The sequence below is a fragment of the Oncorhynchus masou genome, chromosome 10, assembly GCF_036934945.1.
Source record: "Oncorhynchus masou masou isolate Uvic2021 chromosome 10, UVic_Omas_1.1, whole genome shotgun sequence".
Taxonomy (NCBI): domain Eukaryota; kingdom Metazoa; phylum Chordata; class Actinopteri; order Salmoniformes; family Salmonidae; genus Oncorhynchus; species Oncorhynchus masou.
This window is the reverse complement of record NC_088221.1, coordinates 20,276,487-20,298,983: the sequence shown is the minus strand read 5'-3', so window position 1 is coordinate 20,298,983 and position 22,497 is coordinate 20,276,487. Positions and strand designations below refer to the sequence as shown.

At 43.3% G+C, this 22,497-nt stretch overlaps 1 protein-coding gene across 1 annotated transcript in view; it reads right to left on the bottom strand.

Moving 5' to 3' along the window:
- vwa8 (von Willebrand factor A domain containing 8) overlaps positions 1–22,497 on the bottom strand; it is a 110,933-nt gene that overhangs the window by 61,525 nt on the left and 26,911 nt on the right. The window contains 12 exon segments of the mRNA XM_064976148.1: positions 2,046–2,197; positions 4,667–4,872; positions 5,405–5,524; positions 5,967–6,102; positions 10,084–10,159; positions 14,202–14,278; positions 15,215–15,286; positions 16,434–16,540; positions 16,620–16,717; positions 16,876–16,991; positions 17,083–17,160; positions 17,252–17,420. Coding sequence (XP_064832220.1) covers positions 2,046–2,197; positions 4,667–4,872; positions 5,405–5,524; positions 5,967–6,102; positions 10,084–10,159; positions 14,202–14,278; positions 15,215–15,286; positions 16,434–16,540; positions 16,620–16,717; positions 16,876–16,991; positions 17,083–17,160; positions 17,252–17,420 — 1,407 coding nt within the window.

Below are 22,497 nucleotides of genomic sequence, written 5' to 3'. Positions count from 1 at the left end.
GTCTGTGTATGAATACTGTGTCTCATGTGTCCAGATCTTCTATGGAAACCCACACTTTCCCATGACTCACTGCTGGGTTTAGGCCACGGCGCAATAGGTCGCAAGTGGGATGTAAGAAACAACACCACAATATACCAATCCACCAGGAACTGTCCAACTCAATAGAAATCACCCTAAAAATAGAAATTCTGAAGGCATTATACAACGTGTCTAGTAACCGCTTGTCCCAATTTGGACTGCTCGAGTTCACAGAGTAGAGATATTTACTTGATACAACTGGACAAAAAGGATTGTGGTAGGTTATTCCGTGTATTGGCTAAATCCCATTTTAGATTGCGACCAAAGCATTTCTATTTAATAAATATGGGAAATTGAATATGACAATGCGGTACACACCAGGGTTGGGCTCAATAACATTTTGGAATTGACTCCCATTCAACTCATTAATATAAATTGGAATTGAATTAGCCCCACCCCACAGGATGCAGCATTTGAATGATAGGAAGTAGAATTGAATTCAGTGCAATTCAAAGAAATTTCACTCAGTCATAGAACATTGAATCGGACAGGTCACTTCCAGATACCAAAGAATGCATCACTTTTCTCTGGGAACAATGTTAATTCACTCTTTGAAACTTGTTGCTTAGAATAAATAACCTATTATAGTTCCACCAAACATTTCATTTGTTTGGCTTCTTTTTGAAGGCCTCGGGGTCAACTTGAGTGTTAAACTAATGCATTCTGGAAAGTGTATAATGAAATGTAATAACTTTGAATATTTGCATACAGGTTTTGTTTCCCTTGATCATTAATTTTAGGAGTTTGTCCTGAAAATCAACTGTTTCAACAATATTTTAAATGCATGTCTATAAAAACATGTTTTATGTTTTACAATATGTATATTTGTATAGACTCCACCTAAAATAGAATGAGGCACTTGAATTTCATTGAATTTCACCAACTTAAATGATATTTCCCTTAATTCAAATTGCAATTCTATATACTGTTGTTTACTTCAATTAAATGTCAATTACAATTCAATAATTGAATATGAATTTAGATGCATTCTCAATTCAATTCTAAATTGAATCCAACCCTGGTACACATGCCCGTTTGGTGTTAAGTTGCCATGCCTGGAATCAGATTGCCGTACAGTACCTGTAGATAGCCTTAGTAATAGCACATCTAACCTAGTCTATTAAACACAATCATATCATACCAATCTAGACTCATAAAGACTCGTCGTGGAAGGAAAATACTTGTTTCTTCCCTGTTTGGCCCTTGTTCTACTTGAGGATTATAAAAGACAAATTCACAAAAACAGGGTTTATAATGAAAAACAGGAGACAGAAGAAACAAATATTTTCCTTTATTAAAATCTACACATTTATGATGAGATGGAATATAATCTTAAATTAATCCTTACCTGCCTTTCTAATGAAATGAGGAAATACTTCATTTAATCGGAATAGAGGAATATTGAGACGGTAAAACATCATACATTCAAACCTAAAACATTTGAATATATAAAAAAGGCTGTACAACCGTACAGGTAGATGCGTAACAGTACATACATACTGTATAACCAACCATCAACGTTGGCCAGTAGTGAGTGGTTATGCTTGCGAGGCACAGTAGACAGTTACTAATCTACGATAGCAGACTCGTGTGCAGGGAAAAGTAAACTGACTATCCATGCTATCCTCATTCCTGGGTGTGGTACACTGTCAGTACATGGTCATGTCTAGGGGGGTTATTAATCTTATTAAACAGCTAGCAGCAAGTGGCTTGTCCAATTAGTGTCTTTCTAGTGGCCTGTTGAACAAGCCTCACCGTAGCCCCTCTCTAGCAAGGCATACTGATTGTGTCACAGTCAAGAGTTATTTGACCACGACTCGACGCCCATCTCATGTGTCCGTACACACTTCTTTCTGTCCTCTCTCCCTCTTTCTATGCATCTGTTCCGGGCTCAGGGTGCCAGTGTATGCTAGAGGCCAGGGTGTGTGTGTGTGTTGGTGATTCTCCCGTGGTCACGGTGGTCTTACTCCTTGGCCAGGTGGACGCTGCTGGGCTTGGCTCCGATGGGAATGCCGTGCTTGTGCAGCGCTTCGATCAGTACCTCCCGCGTGTCCTTGTTGTACGAGTCAAAGTCAAAGACGTTCCGCACCACGTTGGCCAACCCCTCATCTGGGAATCTCTGTATGGTGAGTGACAGGGGGGAGAGAAAGAAGGGGGAGCGCAATGGAGAGAGAGAGAGAATAAACACCCAGCAGTAGTGGAAGTGTAACCAGCAGGGTCAGTGTGAGGACAATACACAGCTCATCCCTCTCTTCTCACCTCACTACTTTCCCGGCTAACTATCCCTACACTAACATCACTCTCTGTGTTGCCATGGGGATGTGCTCCTCTCTGCCCCGATGATTAATGATACGAGAGGTAAAAATAGAAGCATGTCATATGCAGCAGCCGTCTGGATGAGGGAGATGGTTAGTCGATGTAAACATACTGTGATGTACCAAAAGAGTCTCTCTGAGTGTTCTACTCCCCCCCCCCCCCACCACTCCACGCACCAGAACACTGGACAAGCTTGGCCTATACGGTGAGTCCTGAAAGTATTCAGACCCCTTCACCTTTTACACATTTTGTTACCTTACAGCCATACTTTAAAATGGATTAAAAAAAAATAAAAAAAATTGTCCTCATCAACCTATACATGATACCCCATAATGACAAAGTGAAAACAGGTTTTTAGAAATTGTTGCAAACGTATTAAGAATAAAAAAACAGAAATACCTTGTTTACTTAAGTATTCAGACTCTTTACTATGAGACTTGAAATTGAGCTCAGGTGCATCCTGTTTCCTGTTTCTACAACTTGATTGGAGTCCACCTGTGGCAAAATCAATTGATTGGACATGATTTGGAAAGGCACGCAGCTGTCTATATAAGATCCAACAGTTGACAGTGCATGTCAGAGCAAAAACCAAGCCATGAGGTCAAACGAATTGTCCGTGGAGCTCAGAGACAGGATTGTGTTGAGGCACAGATCTGGGGAAGGGTACCAAAACATTTCTGTAGCATTGAAGGTCAAAGAACACAGAGGAATCCACCATTATTAAATGGAAAAAGTTTGGAACCACCAAGACTCTATGAAGAGCTGGGAGAAGGACCTTTGTCAGGGAGGTGTTTGCCAAAAGGCACCTAAAGCAAACTCAGACCATGAGAAACAAAATTATCTGGTCTGATTAAACCTAGATTGAACTCTTCGGCCTGAATGCCAAGCGTCACGTCTGGAGGAAACCTGTAACCATCCCTACGGTGAAGCATGGTGGTGGCAGCATCATGCCGTGGGGATGTTTTTCAGTGGCAGGGACTGGTAGACTAGTCAGGATCGAGGCAAAGATGAACGGAGCAAAGCACAGAGAGACCCTTGATGAAAACCTGATCCAGAGAGCTCAGGTCTTCAGACTGGGTCGAAGGTTCACCCTCTAACAGGACAACGACCCTAAGCACACAGCCAAGAGAATGCAGGAGTGGCTTCGGGACAAGTCTCTGAATGTCCTTGAGTGGCCCAGCCAGATCCCGGACTTCAACCTGATTGAACATCTCTGGAAAGACCTGAAAATATCTGTGCAGCAACGCTCCCCATCCAACCTGACAGAGCTTGAGAGGATCTGCAGAGAACGATGGGAGAAACTCCCCAAATACAGGTGTGCCAAGCTTGTAGCGTCATACCCAAGAATACTCAATGCTCTAATTGCTGCCAATGGTGCTTCAACAAAGTACTGAGTAAAGGGTCTGATTACTTATGTAAATTAGATATTATTATTTTATTTTATTTTTTATAAATATGCAAACATTTCCAAAAACCTATTTTTGCTTTGTCAGTATGGGGTATTGTGTGTAGAGAGAGAAATGTTCTTTGTTAATCAATTTTAGAATAAGGCTGTAATGTGACAAAATGTGGAAAAAGTCAAGGGGTGTGAATACTTTCTGTATACAGTATATGTCTCCTCAGGGTACGCATGCATGTTTCTCTCCAGGCAGGCTGAGGTCATGGAAGTGGGAGGTAACATGGTCACTCAGACACAAGGACACCCTTAGGACCTTCCCCCATGAATTAACATGATTCACTCTTCATAGAAGAACTCTGACCCAGGGCCTCCCGGGTGGCGCAGTGGTTAAGGGCGCTGTACTCCCGCGACCGGGAGGTCCGTGGGGCGACGCACAATTGGCCCAGCGTCGTCCGGGTTAGGGAGGGCTTGACCGGTAGGGATATCCTTGACTCATCGCGCACCAGAGACTCCTGCAGCGGGCCGGACGCAGTGCGGGCTAACCAAGGTTGCCAGGTGCACAGTGTTTCCTCCGGCACATTGGTGCGGCTGGCTTCCGGGTTGGATGTGCGCTGTGTTAAGAAGCAGTGCGGCTTGGTTGGGTTGTGTATCGGAGGACGCATGACTTTCACCCTTCGTCTCTCCCGAGCCCGTAAGGGAGTTGTAGCGATGAGACAAGATAGTAGCTACTAAACAATTGGATACCACGAACTTGGGGAGAAAAAGGGGTCAAATTCAAAACAAAAAAACAAAAAAAAGAACTCTGACCCACTAAAGCATCAAACCACTGTTCTGGCATGAGTATATACGGTTGTGTGTGTGTGTGTAGCACACCTGCAGATGTTTGACTATATTGACCACCTCCCTGGTGGAGTAGGGGTAGGTGATGGTGCCTTGGTCTGCCATGGCACGTAGCTCTCCGAAGGCTGCCACCAGCTTGTGCAGGGTGGCGTCGGGAACCGCTGGCCCGTACTGCTTCAGCATGGCAAACTCCGCCTGCGGCTTGGGGTTGTCCACCGCGTGGCAGCTGAAGATGTCACCTGTAATATGGTTGTCAACATGTCAACATGTGTCAATTTTCCGTCTAAGTGACGTTACCGTGACATAGCTGATAAGAACATCAATTTGGTGTTTGTTTTCGTAAGTGCTTATGTGCTACTTATGAACGTGGTATGTATGGCTTATGAGTGTGTTTTGAAGTCCTTATGTAGTCGAACGGTCTCTACAGTGTTGCCGCTCTTTATTAAGGGATACTTCGGGATGTTGGCAATGAGGCCGTTAATCTACTCCCCCAAAGTCACATGAACCCGTGGATACCATGTTTATGTCTCTGCGAGCAGTTTGAAGGAAGTTGTTAACTCGCGCTAGCACAATGACTAGCGTGCTAGTAGATACAGACTTCCAGCCGTTGCACTAACGATAGTTAGCATTGGCTCAGGAAACTACCGCTAAATTCAATCCTACTGGACACAGAGACATACAAATGCTATCCACTATGGCTTATGAATGTGTTATGGAGTCCTTATGTAGGTACCCTTCAAGTGAAGTGTTACTGCAAAAGCTGAGTCTTACCCAGTGAGCCAAAGAAGTCGTTTCCCAAGAAGGGGAAGCCAGGTCTGTTAGCCAGGACCAGCATCCTGAAGTCTGGGTGCATGGCTATGGTGTTAGGTCTCCTCTCTGCTTCTAATGGGTCTAATGAGGACACAACACACTGTTAAGTACAAAACACACATGCACAGACTCACACGCGCACACATACACGCACGAACGAGCACACTCCCTTCAGCCAAAACAAAGAGTGGTTTAGGCAGGTGACAAAGAAGTGTCCCAGGTACTCTTTAGAGACAGAGGGGATAATTGAAGGGATAAATAGAAGATAGAATGACAACAAAGATAAACAGATCTATGATATACAATCCAGGGCCATCCAAGCCACTCACGGGGGTTAGCATAAAAGCCTTTATGGACAGGTACCAGTAGACTTCGAGTCGTAGGCTGTTTACGCTTGGTTTTACTTTCCACTTCTAACTAAACGTACCTAATAGACTGTCACTATGCTGAATAGTCTAGCCTCACAGAGGAATGTAAACAATACTGTGTGTGTGTGTGTCTGGCAGTCCATGTGAGTGTGTACCAGAGACGATCCTGCGTCCGTCTGCGAGGATCATCTCTCCACTCTCCACCAGGGTCTTCAGTATACAGGTGACGTTAGTGGGAGCTTTGTCGGCCTCGTCTATCACTAGGATGTGGCCCATCTTCACAGCTTTCACCTACACAGGCACACACACAGTGTGTAAATACCATAATTGAGTGTTAAAGGGAGTAGGAGAGAGAGAGAGAGATGGAGAGAAAGAGAGAGTGGGATGGAGAGCAAAACTTAACAAAACCCAGAAACACAAGATTGAAATGAACAAGTGATCTAGCCCCAAGAGTAAATTGTTCACAGCTGGAGGTGAATAACTAGAACGCATACATCGACTATTAGCGGAGTGAGGCCAAAGGTCAGAGAAAGACGGGGATGCAACCAAACATTGGGGGGGGGAAAGATCTTCAGCTGAATGCTTGACCCGTGTAAAAGACCCCAAACAAATACAAACCTGAACCAAATACAGAAGTAGTGATCATAGACTGGCAACTGACAGGACACCATCAAAGAAACATGGTTGAACAGAGAGGACAGGCTACGTCACCACTGTGGGCCAAGAGAGATCGAAATTGAAGAACACTTTCTAATCACCTGCCCCAAATATATATTAATTAAGGAGTCCTTCATTCCCAAATTCAACATTTCTACATTCACAGAACAATCAAACGAAAATAAACTGTGTATACTTTCAGGGGAAAGGTCTGATGTTATAGAGTTGGCAGCACAGTGTCACAGCTTGACACAAGCGAAAGGAGGAAACATTAAATGTATTCTTTTCTCCGTGTATTATAAGTAATAGACAATATAAGTACCACCTTCATTTTTTTATTTTTTTTTAATGAAAAAAAATGAAAAGAGTTAAATTAGATTCTGACCGTTGAACATTATTACATTTCTGTGTTGGATATTTATTTGTGATATGAAAATAGAGCTCTTTGGCCACACACACTAGTGGTGGGTTTGGAGACAAAAAACAGAAGCACATGCAGAAAAGTACCTCATATTTATGGTAAAATATGGGGGTGCATCTTTGATGTTACTGGGCTATTTTGCTTCCACTGGTCCTGTGGTCCTTGTTAAGGTCAACGGCATTGTGAACATTACCAAGTACCAGAACATTTTAGCCCAAAAACGCTTGGGCACAAGTGGATCTTCCAGCAAGACAATAACCACAAGCACATTTCAAAATTCATAAAGAAAATGGTTAGATGACCACAAAATCTCAATTTTGCAATGGCAAGCTGAGTCTCCGGACTTGAACCCCATTGAAAACCTGTGGTTTGAATTGAAGAGAGCAGTCCATAAGCACAGACAAATGATATCAAGGATCTGGAAAGATTCTGTTTGGAGGTACAGTCTGAGATCCCTCCCAACCTGTTCTCCAATCTCATAAAACGTTTTAGAAATAGGCTCAGTGTTATTGTTCTCACACGGGTAGGGTGCTGGAGTACTGAAAACAAGGGTGTCAAAATAGTTTTTATTTTACTGTAATTATTACTTTTAAACAATTTCTCTGAGAAATTGCATTAGTATAAAAGAGTACTGAATGTATACTATAATACACTGAGTGTACTGAATGTATACTATAATACACTGAGTGTACTGAATGTATAATATAATACACTGAGTTTACTGAATGTATAATATAATACACTGAGTGTACTGAATGTATAATATAATACACTGAGTGTACTGAATGTATACTATAATACACGGAGTGTACTGAATGTATAATATAATACACGGAGTGTACTGAATGTATAATACACTGCTCAAAAAAATAAAGGGAACACTAAAATAACACATCCTCCATCTGAATGAATGAAATATTCTTATTAAATACTTTTTTCTTTACATAGTTGAATGTGCTGACAACAAAATCACACAAAAATTATCAATGGAAATCAAATTTATCAACCCATGGAGCTCTGGATTTGGAGTCACACTCAAAATTAAAGTAGAAAACCACACTACAGGCTGATCCAACTTTGATGTAATGTCCTTAAAACAAGTCAAAATGAGGCTCAGTAGTGTGTGTGGCCTCCACGTGCCTGTATGACCTCCCTACAACACCTGGGCGTGCTCCTGATGAGGTGGCGGATGGTCTCCTGAGGGCTCTCCTCCCAGACCTGGACTAAAGCATCCGCCAACTCCTGGACGGTCAGTGGTGCAACGTGGCGTTGGTGGATGGAGCGAGACATGATGTCCCAGATGTCCTCAATTGGATTCAGGTCTGGGGAATGGGCGGGCCAGTCCATAGCATCAATGCCTTCATCTTGCAGGAACTGCTGACACACTCCAGCCACATGAGGTCTAGGATTGTCTTGCATTAGGAGGAACCCAGGACCAACCGCACCAGCATATGGTCTCACAAGGGGTCTGAGGATCTCATCTCGGTACCTAATGGCAGTCAGGCTACCTCTGGCGAGCACATGGAGGGCTGTGCGGCCCCCCAAAGAAATGCCACCCCACACCATGACTGACCCACCGCCAAACTGGTCATGCTGGAGGATGTTGCAGGCAGCAGAACATTCTCCACGGCATCTCCAGACTGTCACATGTGCTCAGTGTGAATCTGATTTAATCTGCGAAGAGCACAGGGCGCCAGTGGCGAATTTGCCAATCTTGGTGTTCTCTGGCAAATGCCAAACGTCCTGCACTGTGTTGGGCTGTAAGCACAACCCCCACCTGTGGACATCGGGCCCTCATACCACCCTCATGGAGTCTGTTTCTGACCGTTTGAGCAGACACATGCACATTTGTAGCCTGCTGGAGGTCATTTTGCAGGGCTCTGGCAGTGCTCCTCCTTGCACAAAGTCGGAGGTAGCGGTCCTGCTGCTGGGTTGTTGCCCTCCTACGGCCTCCTCCACGTCTCCTGATGTACTGGCCTGTCTCCTAGTAGCGCCTCCATGCTCTGGACACTACGCTGACAGACACGGGTTGTAGACTCCGTCTCATGCTACCACTAGAGTGAAAGCACCGCCAGCATTCAAAAGTGACCAAAACATCAGCCAGGAAGCATAGGAACTGAGAAGTGGTCTGTGGTTATCACCTGCAGAACCACTCCTTTATTGGGGGTGTCTTGCTAATTGCCTATAATTTCCACCTGTTGTCTATTCCATTTGCACAACAGCATGTGACATTTATTGTCAATCAGTGTTGCTTCCTAAGTGGACAGTTTGATTTCACAGAAGTGTGATTGACTTGGAGTTACATTGTGTTGTTTAAGTGTTCCCTTTATTTTTTTGAGCAGTGTATAATACACTCAGTGTACTGAATGTATAATATAATACACTGAGTGTACTGAATGTATAATATAATACACGGAGTGTACTGAATGTATAATATAATACACTGAGTGTACTGAATGTATAATATAATACACTGAGTGTACTGAATGTATAATATAATACACGGAGTGTACTGAATGTATAATATAATACACGGAGTGTACTGAATGTATAATATAATACACTGAGTGTACAAAACAACAAGAACAGCTTCCTAATAGAGTTTCACTACCCCCATTTGCCCTGAGAAGAGCCTTAATTCGTCGGGACATGGACTCTGGCCCACGTTGACTCCAATACTTTCCACAGTTGTGTCAAGCATTGGCTCGATGTCCTTTGGGTGGTGGACTATTCTTGATACACACGGGAAACGGTTGAGCGTGAAAAACCCAGCAGCATTGCAGTTCTTGACACAAACCTTTGCACCTGGCACCTACAACCATACCCTGTTCAAAGGCACTTCAAATCTTTTGTCTTTCCCATTCACCCTCTGAATCGCACACATACACAATCCATGTCTCAAGGCTTAAAAATCCTCCTTCAACCCCCCTTCATCTACATTGACTGAAGTGGATTTAACAAGTGACATCAATAAGAGATGATAGCTTTCATCTGGATTCACCTGGTCAGTCTGTCATGGAAACAGCAGGTGTTCCTAATGTTTTGTATACTCAGTGTATATACACACGGTTTTCCCTTTAGTATTATAGCTACTATTCTTATTGTTGTCACGGTTGTTTTTGTATCACTTCGCTTTGGCAACATTGACCTGGGCATTTATGCAAGTAAAGCTGAGAGAGAGAAGTCATACTGACCAGTGGTGAGTCCTCGTAGATGATAATTCCATCTCTAACAGAAGGCTGTAGGGTCAGGGTCTGAACTGTAGTGTCCCTGGAAAGGGGAGAGGACGGAAGGGTGGGTCACACACACTTTACAGTCAATAACACACGTAGAGGAGATGGAACGGTTCTCCCCATCCAGGCCAGTTTCCATTTAAGATCAAAAACACATGAGTCTGCTCACTGTCAATGTGTGACCTGTACAGCATGCCTCGGTTTCTCTGTTTGATGGACAGGCTGCTTCTCAATCATCATTTTGAGACGCCGCTCAGTGGACGTACCCACACGCACATGCGTGCGCAAACATACACACATGCCAACACCCACACACTCATCTCAGTACACTTCATGACAGGCTGCCTCCCCAAAGCCATGATTTTGGTCTAAAATTAGCTAGTGCTAACCAGGCCACCCCCCCCACACACACACACACACACACACACACACACACACACACACACACACACACACACACACACACACACACACACACACACACACACACACACACACACACACACACACACACACACACACACACACACACAGCTATAGTAGCTAACTAGGTCACATCTACATGCAGCCCTGTCCCCGTCTGCTTCTGTCTTTCAGACGACTTTCACCAGACAACCTCTACTTTCTCTCAGTAATTACAGAGGCCCTCCACGTGAGGAGGAATCTGACATGAAAACTAAACGTACACGTAAACGGCAGCCCCCCCCACCCCTCACTCATGTAAGACAGAAGGGTAAAACCCTGCCTACAGTCAAGTTGCTCTGCAAAGCACAGGAGTGGGAACTGAGGAGATCACAAAGGAAAGCCATCAACTGAACTCCTGTCTCTCCCCTGGAAACTGAAGACGATGCGTGATGGTTGCATCTCATCTCTAGACTCGGCTATTGTGTGATTTGCTGCTGTCCAGTCAAGCAGAATGATTACTAGGGGACCACTGACCTTATTGTCTATCTGTCTGACTGTCCCAGTGCTATATAATAGACTGATCCGTTGACTGTCACGCCTATGGATGTTTTCACATGATGAGCATAGTGAGACCGGTCTCCTTGTAACTGAGAGAGCAGTGCGCGTGTGTGTGTGTGTGTATATATATATTCCTTGACACGTGCATGTGTCCTGTCTATATCACTGCCAGGTAAACTACAATCCTATTCAGAGCCTCTGTTGAAACAGCCTTTCTACAAGCGTGTCTATATTAACAACCATGTTGTAGGTGGTCTAACACAAGCTGCCGCGAGCTGATTTTCAGAAACTCTGAAAAATGCAGGTTTCTTCATGTTATCACGCTGTGTGGGACAAAATGCTCTCGCTTTCAATACATACCGGTGAATGTGTTATCCTACCAAGGATCATTCTGTTGTCGAAGACTCTACTTGTGATGACCGTGTTTTGTGGATGTTGTTATCTTCCTTGCCTCGCTGCACTTATTGTCATTCCGATTGGATACAAGTGCTTGCTCACCCAGTCAGGGCAACCTTGTCTGATATAGTTTTCTCCATGCTGAACCACCTGAAGGCTAGACTGAAGGCCAACGTACATCAATAACTAATATCAATGTGTGTGTGGTCTGAAATCAGGCCAGTCGCAACCAATGTTCTGTTTCTATCAAGGTCACGTGGCGGGCTAATTATAGAAGCCCCCCTCCCCCCCGAGAAGCACTAAAAGCACACTGGAGATGTGAATGCTCATCCCCAAACTCTTTTTACATGTCTATTGTCAAAAAGGATAAAGCTACGAACATGTACAACTTCATCGGTTCCAATACGGAAGAAAGTGAAACGTATTCTACAAGAAGCAATATCACTCCCTAAAAAAGCAACCTTATGAAGCAATCTTTCATATGATAAAGGGAAGATATACAAAACCTTGCAGAGAGCATATCCAGCTTCCAATCTCTTAGGGAAAAAAATATATAAATATTTGAACCCAAAACTTAAAAAGAACTGATGTTGGCCCAAGATGGAGGGAGAGCATAACTAATGAAATGACAGGTAACGACAAATGTACACTTAATACAGTGTAAACAGTGCATTCGGAAAGTATTCAGACCCCTTGACTTTTTCCACGTTAAAGACTTATTCTAACATAGATTCAATAGTTTTCCCCCCTCAATCTACACACAATACCCCATAATGACGAATTAGAAACAGGGTTTTATTTTTTTTTGCAAATGTATTAAAAATAAAAAACTGAAATATCACATTTACGTAAGCATACAGACCCTTTACTCAGTACTTTGTTGAAGCCCCTCTGGCAGCGATAACAGCCTTGAGTCTTCTTGGGTATGATGCTACAAGCTTGGCACACCTGTATTTGGGGAGTTTTTCCATTCTTCTCTGCAGATTCTCTCAAGCTCTGTCAGGTTGTATATGGAGCATCGCTGCACAGCTGTTTTTCAGGTCTCTAGAGATGTTCGACCGGGTTCAAGTCCGGTCTCTGGCTGGACCACTCAAGGACATTTAGAGACTCCCGAAGTCACTCCTGCGTTGTCTTGGCTGTGTGCTTAGGGTTGTTGTCCTGTTAGAAGGTGAACCCTCACCCCAGTCTGAGGTTCTGAGTGCTCTGGAGCAGGTTTTCTTCAAGGATCTCTCTGTACTTTTCTCTGTTCATCTTTGCCTCGATCCTGACTACGGTAGTCTCCCAGTCCCTGCCACTGAAAAACATCCCCACAGCATGATGCTTCCACCACCATGCTTCACCGTAGGGATGGTGCCAGGTTTACTCCAGACGTGACGCTTGGCATTCAGGCCAAAGAGTTCAATCTTGGTTTCATCTTACCAGAGAATCGTGTTTCTCATGGTCTGAGAGTCCTTAGGTGCCCTTTGGCAAACTCCAAGCCACACTACCATAAAGGCCTGATTGGTGGAGTGCTGCAAAGATGGTTGTCCTTCTGGAAGGTTCTCCCATCTCTACAGTGGAACTCAATGCTGCAGAATATTTTGGTGCCCTTCCCCAGATCTGTGCCTTGACACAATCCTGTGTTGGAGCTCTACTGACAATTCCTTTCACCTCATGGCTTGGTTTTTGCTCTGACAGGCGCTGTCAACTGCGGGAGGTTGTAACGTAACACAATGTGGTAAGTGAAGGGGTCTGAATACTTTCCAAATGCACTGTATAGCATTTATTATACAGGATATTAAAAAAAAAAAGAAATTACAGCATGAACGGCAGAGTCATGTCATGGGCAAAGCTCGACAGTTGGCAGTCAGAGGTATTACAATGTAAACTTTTAATCCCTCTGTCTGCATTTCAAGACATGGCATATCTTGTAGGGTGTAGGGAGATACCCAATGGGGTGGACGAGTCTCCTCTCATCTTGAAAAAAGATATACTAAAAACGTGGAAATCAAACAATCCGCCATCGTTAACAAAATGGAAAAATCAAATGATTGTGGCAAGAAAGAATGTCGGCACTAGGGATGTGAGCATGTGAGTCTGGGCAGATGAGATGTAGTCTTTGTTGGTATGGGTCTGTAAGCTGTGGTTTATATGTATATGTTTGTATCTGTAGTGAAAATAAAAAATAAAATAAAAATATAAATAAAATAAAAAACGTTTTAAAGGCGAACAAAGAGAAACACCTGTAGGTGTGCTTTTTATCTAACAGCTCTATTCTACTCCCCTTGGCCTGAACACTGCTGTCCTGATTTCTCTGGGACCAAAATAGTCTGTAACACCCTCAGATAGAGGCAGAGCCAAGGGAGAGCAGCGACAGAGAGTCACTCTGCTACCCACAGATACCTTTTTCTCGGGGTGTTAAAAACAAAGAAATTACTTGTTTGTCACATATACAAGACAAGTCGTATTTAGCTGTGGAAAACACTCCCACTATTTAAGATGGGAATCTTATTTGCCTGGTTGTTATAATAGAAATGTTAGGTGATTCAAATGCACTCAATTTGACATAACACGACCACATATGTGTCAGCGAATACTCCACGATGGTCCATTAGAAAAGGGATGCAGTTTACAGGTGGCAAGAATATATCAACACTCAAAACCAATTCTGGATAGTGGGATAGGGTCGCCCCCCCGCCAAACACACGCAGGTACACAATATCTGACCTTTAACCTCTCACCTGTGAAGCTGCAGGTATTCCCTGGGCCTGTTGAGAAGATGGAGGAACCTGTCCACAATCTTGTTCTTTCCCACTCCCTGTGAGTACGCACACAAATATTGTATTCAATATACAGTATAATACTAACGCAAATAAAGTCAACACATTTTTCATGTATAGAGTGCCCGAAATAATGTACATTTCATCATTCTCAATACAGGACTCATTTCTCTTCACACACTTCCAAGGGAACTCATCTCAAGAGGACTATTTCACATCCAGTTATTGTTAAAGAACATCCCTGTCACAACTCCTAACCATCAGTCTTGCAGTTGACTCCAACATGTCTAAAATATCTGTTGAGGCCCAGAGCGTGTGCTTGTGTGTCTGTGAGACGGCTCTATTCCCAAAGCTCGCCCACTCCCTCCCTCCCCGAACACCCTAGGGCCCTTCAGAGGGCACAGGATGTCCACTACGGAGGGAGTGTGGGCGGCGGATGGAGTGTCCATGCTGACAGAGCTGAAGGATGGGTGGCCCACGGGGACATGCAGAGACTGGGTCATAAAGTCTCTGACAGTGCTGAAGGGTGGAGGATGGGTGGCCCACGGGGACAGACAGAGACTGGGTCATAAAGTCTCTGTGATCAGTCACCCACAGCTGTCGACTGTGACCTACTTCACAGTGACCTGTGATCAAAACAGTTTCAGAGTAGGAATGTTGATTTAAGATCAGTTTTTCCTATCAGATCATAATGAATGAGATTACCCGGACAGGGCGGACCTTTCAAATACAGGCCCAGCACTGTATTAAAATCTCTCTATATGCAACTCTATGCAGTTCTCTTCACGACTGTCAATGGACCTAACTGAGTTTGGCTATGGCTATCGATTAGTTTTAATTGATCGCTCAATAAAGTGGTTCCCTAATGATGGGTCAGGAGCCAACCGCTCTCTTTGGATTGCAGCCAAAGCCATTTTTAAATGGCCATTTCAATCATGCAAAAGCTGTGATTGGTCTTTGGCGCTGTAACTCACCTGATTTCCTACCAATAGGAGGTGCTCTCCCAGCAGGAAGTCTTTCAGCATGTCCTCCATCACCGTCATATGCTGTAGAGGGAGCGAGAAACAGTAAGTTTATAATGAATCCATGTTACATGTGTTTAGTAGTTCAAGACACTAAGTAGTAGGGGTGAGGTGTCCTCCAATGAAATGGCCTCATTTAAAACACTGCTTTCCCTCAATCTCCTTCCCCTCTACTCCTCTCTTCCTTTCTACTCTCAAAAAAGGACAGAAAGCAGGTTCTTCAGAAGTGGGGCAGGCAGGGACATCCTCTCTCACCCTCTTCTCTCTATCCCTCTATCTTTCTCAGCCCTGTCACAGCAGGAAAAAGGTAGAATCAAGGAGGGAGTGAGAGAGAGGGATGAAAGACAGATATAGAGCAAGAGCAAGAGAGAGACGCGACAGAGAGCTAGAGAAGAGAGAGAGAGAGGGAGAGTGAGAGAGAACCGACAAAGAGCTAGAGAGGAGAGAGAGAGCGAACCGACAAAGAGCTAGAGAGGAGAGAGGGAGAGAGAACCGACAAAGAGCTAGAGAGGAGAGAGAGAGGGTGAGTGAGAGAGAACCGACAAAGAGCTAGAGAGGAGAGAGAGGGGGAGAGTGAGAGATAACCGACAAAGAGCTAGAGGAGAGAGAGAGAGAGAGAGAGAGCGAACCGACAAAGAGCTAGAGAGGAGAGAGGGAGAGAGAACTGACAAAGAGCTAGAGAGGAGAGAGGGAGAGAGAGAGAACCGACAAAGAGCTAGAGAGGAGAGAGAGAGCGAACCGACAAAGAGCTAGAGAGGAGAGAGAGGGAGAGTGAGAGAGAACCGACAAAGAGCTAGAGAGGAGAGAGAACCGACAAAGAGCTAGAAAGGAGAGAGAGAGAACCGACAAAGAGCTAGAAAGGAGAGAGAGAGAGAACCGACAAAGAGCTAGAAAGGAGAGAGAGGGAGAGAGAGAGAGAGAACTGACAAAGAGCTAGAGGAGTGAGAGAGAGAGGGAAGAGAGAACCGACAAAGAGCTAGAGAGGAGAGAGAGGGAGAGAGAAAAGTGTGGGGGAGCATGAAAAAAAGATAGACGGAAAGGAGAGAGCGATGTATAGATCTGGGGCAGTCCCACTCAGTATTCTAGAGAGGACTCAGAACTCCTCAGTCCAGGGGTTGATACAACTACAATCAGCGTTTGTGTGTGTGTGTGTGTGTGTGGAGGCCATTACTTGTGCATTGTCGTAGAAGAGCACGTCAGGCACCTTCATCTTCTCCCCAGCATTATAGACAGGAGCTGACACACTGCCTATGGTCAACACACCATCCTTTACAGTGCCTGGATGGAGAGAGGGGGAGGGGTGAAATATATATATTATACATGTTTGTGCGTGGTGCGTGGTGTGTGTGTGTCTTACAGCTGTGGTCGTGTGCCTCAGCATCAGGCTGTGTGTCCTGTATAGAGCAGCTAGCCAGGCCCTTCTGTAGAGAGGAACGAGCCAGGCTGGGTAGAAACCTAATCAAACATAAAGCATATTATTCATATTATAACAAGGTTACTAAATCAGACAATTTAATCCCAAGCAACGTACAGTTTAAAGGAATAGTTCAATCAACATTTGCCTAACAAATCAGTTTGTGTGTGTGTGTGTATGTGCGTGTGCTTCTGTGTACCTGGAGAGACAGGCTTTGTTGACAGCGTGAGCGATGCTCTCCTCTGGATACTGAGAGAGACGACGACAGATCCTCAACAGCTGTCTGGTGGACAGGGACGAAGCTAGAGACTGGGCCTGGACACACAGCAGACGGTTTAGTACACATACTCACTAGCACGGACACACACACACACGCGCATGCACGCACGCACACGCACACACTTACAGTAGGGTCGTTGGTCTGTCGGAGGTTGTGTGTGAGGTGGAGGAGCTGCTCCACTGCTTCCTTCGGAACGTTGGGAGTCTGGAGAGACAGAGAGACAGAGAATGAATGGAGGATGATATGAAGGAAACAGATGACTGAATCAACGTGTGTGTGTGTGTGGGCGTCTCACCAAGCCCTGTATGAGGCTGGTCTCCTGTGCCCGTGCCAGAGGCTGGATGTTGTGGAACATGAACATGGTGAGTAGTTCAGGACCCAACCACTGCTGACCACTGCTGCCCGCCACAGGGGGCTCTGCCAGGGCCAACACACGAAACGAAGGGTGGACGGGGAAGATGGACCTGGAAACACACACACATTTTAGAGCTTGTAGAGTCTTTACCGATTGTGAATCACAACATATACATGTTTTGTTGTCCAGAAAGACTTGTTTACAGTAAAAGGGGTTTTCCTTAGTCAAGGTATGCAGTCAGTAAAAACCTCAGGTCATATAGTACTGTGGTAATAGTACTGTAGTAATAGTCATGTGGTAATAGTACTGTAGTAATAGTCATGTGGTAATAGTACTGTGGTAATAGTACTGTGGTCATAGTACTGTGGTCATAGTACTGTAGTTATAGTACTGTGGTAATAGTACTGTGGTAATAGTACTGTGGTAATAGTACTGTGGTCATAGTACTGTAGTTATAGTAATGTGGTCATAGTACTGTAGTTATAGTACTGTAGTAATAGTACTGTGGTAATAGTACTGTAGTTATAGTACTGTAGTAATAGTACTGTGGTAATAGTACTGTAGTTATAGTACTGTGGTAATAGTATTGTGGTTATAGTACTGTAGTTATAGTACTGTGGTAATAGTATTGTGGTTATAGTACTGTAGTTATAGTACTGTGGTAATAGTACTGTGGTAATAGTACTGTAGTTATAGTACTGTGGTAATAGTACTGTAGTAATAGTACTGTGGTAATAGTACTGTGGTAATAGTACTGTAGTTATAGTACTGTGGTAATAGTACTGTGGTAATAGTACTGTAGTTACAGTACTGTAGTTACAGTACTGTAGTAATAGTACTGTGGTTATAGTACTGTAGTAATAGTACTGCGGTTATAGTACTGTGGTAATAGTACTGCGGTTATAGTACTGTGGTAATAGTACTGCGGTTATAGTACTGTGGTAATAGTACTGTGGTTACAGTACTGTAGTTATAGTACTATGGTAATAAAACTGTAGTTACAGTACTGTAGTTCTAGTACTGTAGTAATAGTACTGTGGTAATAGTACTGTAGTCATAGTACTGTGGTAATAAAACTGTAGTTACAGTACTGTAGTTCTAGTACTGTAGTAATAGTACTGTAGTCATAGTACTGTGGTAATAAAACTGTAGTTACAGTACTGTAGTTCTAGTACTGTAGTAATAGTACTGTGGTAATAGTACTGTAGTTATAGTACTGTGGTAATAGTACTGTAGTTATAGTACTGTGGTAATAAAACGGTAGTTACAGTACTGTAGTTCTAGTACTGTAGTAATAGTACTGTGGTAATAGTACTGTGGTAATAGTACTGTAGTTATAGTACTGTGGTAATAAAACGGTAGTTACAGTACTGTAGTTCTAGTACTGTAGTAATAGTATTTGTATAGTAATAGTGACTGACTGTAATAATGGTAACTCTACAGTTACAGTATGTGTAATAACACGATAGTGGCCTTGGCCCATAGTCCTGGGTGGAATCACATCAAGAGTGTGAGCCGCGGGAAACTCAGGATACACACACACACACACACACACACACACACACACACACACACACACACAAACAAAGGGGAAGTGATTTAATTTCAGCCCAGACGCTCGACCACAAACATCCTTCCTGCCAGCCTAGGTGGAGCTCAAACACACACACATGTGCAGCATACATTTTGTTCACCCAAATACCAAACTAAACAACCCTGAATCCCGACTGATGGACTACATTTCTATCTGGAGAAGAAATCATTTAAAGGGAACATGTACGGAGAAATTGTAGCCATTCTATCACATAGTTCTGATGGTTAAATGTTGTCTGTTGGATGATGTCAAATCTGACATTTGTGATTCGGAAGAGAAGGTGGAAACAATACAGAGTTAAATGAGAGGGTGAAAGGCAGATAAACAGAAAGAGTTGTCCTGCCAACAGTCAGTAGACAAACACTGTCAAAAATATCCTCCTCTCTCTCCACCACATTCCTCTATCCTCATTCTATTCCTCAATATCTCTCCCCCACTATCTCTCTCCCTTCCCCTCTCTCTTTACCACATTCCTCTATCCTCGTTCTATTCCTCAATCTCTCCCCCACTCTCATTCTCTGTCTTCATCCATCCCCCTTCTCTCTCCTACTAATTTCGTGTTATGGTGGTGGAGATGAAAGCAGTCATTGTCAGGGTTTTCACTTCTGACGCTAACACAGATATTTAAATACTACACTGTACAGGAGGTTGGTGGGACCTTAATTGGGGAGGATGGGCTCGTGGTAATGGCTGGAGCGGAACTACAGGAATGGTTTCCATGTGTTGGATGCCATTCCATTCGTTCAAGTCATTATTATGAGCCGTCCTCCCCTCAACAGCCTCCACTGCTACACTGTCTACAGACTGACCTGCCTCTGGCTGCAAGGTCACGTCCTGAGGTGTGAGTCAGTGGTGTGTGTGTGTGTGTCAAACTGTAACTCATAGCTCATGTCCCTAGACCCCTCAAACTCAACTCTGGACCTAAAAGCCAGTTCCACCGCATTTTTTAAATTGTGCCCCTCTGATCTGGGACTGATTTACACCTGGAATACCAGGTGCGTGCAATTAATGACCAGGTACAACAGAAAACCAGCAGACTCCGAACCTCGTAGGGTTAATAATGAGGCTTAATCAACACCGACATTACACAGCCCATAACTTCACTGTTCTGTCTGACACCTGAAAGTCTGTGTGTGGGGTATGACACCTGAGAGGAGCTATTATTGAATGACTAACCACAGGAAGGATGAGTCATTGGAAAATAAAATACAAAAATTGCGCACACAGACACACACACAGTGATATCTAAATGGATGGCAAGCTAATTAACATGATAGGGTGTTGTATCCCTTCATCACACACATACAGCCACCATCACAACACATCACAAGCAGAACTGCTATCTCCATAGGCAACCTGGTCTCAGAGCATTTCATATTATTCTGTACGTAAATTCATGACATGTTATGCTTCATATGATGTGTAGTAATTTGTGGATGTCCATCATCCATTTCGTATAATATGTTACAAATTACAATTTGTACAATTACAATCCCTTCAGAAAGTATTCATACCCCTTGACTTATTCCACATTTTGTTGTGTTACAGCCTGAATTCAAAATTGATTAAATATATGTTTTTTCTCACCCATCTTCACACAAAACTCCATAATGACAAAGTGGAAACATGTTTTTAAACATTTTTGCAATTTATTTCAAATTAAATACAGCAATATCTCATTTACACAAGTATTCACACCCGAGTCAATACATGTTAGAATCTCCTTTGGCAGCAATTGCAGCTGTGAGTGTTGCTTTTGCCCTAAACCTAATGCATTAAGTTAATTTCTTTGCCAATTTGTTTGTTCAGTTTTACTTAGGTGCCTTATTGCAAACAGGTTGCATGTTTTGGATTATTTTTTATTCTGTACAGGCTTCCTTCTTTTCACTCTGCAATTTAGGTTAGTATTGTGGAGTAACTACAATGTTGTTGAGCCATCCTCAGTTCTCTCTTATCACAGCCATTAAACTCTTAACTGTTTTAAAGTCAGCATTGGCCTCATTGTGAAATTCCTGAGCGGTTTCCTTCCTCTCCGGAAACTTAGTTAGGATCTTTTTAGTGACGGTGTATTGATACACCATTAATAACGCCACCATGTTTAAAGGGATATTCAATGTCTGCTTTTTTTTTTTTACCCACCTACCCTTTGCGAGGCATTGGAAAACCTCCCTAGTCTTTGTGGTTGAATTTGTATTTGAAATTCACTGCTCGACTGAGGGAATTTACAGATAATTGTATGTGTGTGGTACAGACATGAGGTAGCCAATAAGAAAATCATGTTACACACTATTATTGCACACATAGTGAGTCCATGCAACTTATTTTTTAATTTGATTTAACTAGGCAAGTCAGTTATGAACAAATTCTTATTTACAATGACGGCCTAGGAAGAGTGGGTTAACTGCCCTGTTCAGGGGCAGAACAACAGATTTTTACCTTGTCAGCTCAGGGACTCGATCCACCAACCTTCGGGCCAACGCTCTAACCACTAGGCTACCTGCCTCCCCAGGCGGACTTGTCAAGAAATGTTTTACTCTTGAACTTATTTAGGCTTGACATAACATAGGAGTTGAATACTTATTGTTTCAAGACATTTCAGATTTTCATTTTTCATCAATTTGTAAAGATAATATAATTTGTAAACATAATTCTCAATTTTATCCATTTTAAAATCAGGCTGTAACACAAGAACATTTGGAAAACATCAAGGGGTATGAATACTTTCTGAAGGCACTATACATTAACAATTTCAAAAAACGTACAATATGTTACATATTTGCAAATGTATGATATGTTACAAATTCCAATTTATTGCGGCTAATGTTGGATAGGTGGCTAAAACTAATGTTAGCATGGCTAGGGGTTAGGGTTCAAAGTTAGGTTAAGTTTAGGATTAGGGGCAGGTTAGGGTGAGCTATCAGTAAGTACACTAAACAAAAATATAAATGCAACATGCAACAATGTCAATGCCTTTACTGAGTTACAGTTCATATAAAGGAAATCAGTCAATTTAAATTAATTAATTAGGCCGTAATCTATGGATAAGAACACAGATATGAATCTATTGGTGACCGTTACCTTAAAAAAGAAATTGGGGCATAGATAAGAAAACCAGTCAGTATCTGGGGTGACCACCATTTGCTTCATGCAGCACAACACATCTAATTTGCACAGAGTTGATCAGGCTGTTGATTGTGGCCCGTGGAATGTTGTCCCACACCTCTTTAATGGCTGTGCGAAGTTGCTGGATATTGTTGGAAATCATCGATCCAGTGCATCCCAAACATGCTCTATGGGTGACATGTCTGGTAAGTATGAAGGCCATGGAAGAACTGGGACGTTTTCAGCTTCCAGGAATTGTGCACAGATCCTTGCGACATGGGGCAGTGCATTATCATGCTGAAACATGAGGTGATGGCGGCGGATGAATGGCACGACAATGGGCCTCAGGATCTCGTCACGGTATCTCTGTGCATTCAAATTGCCATCGATAAAATGCAATTGTGTTGGTTGTCCGTAGCTTATGCCTGCCCATACCATAACACCACCACATCCAAGGGGCACTCTGTTCACAACGTTGACATCAGCAAAC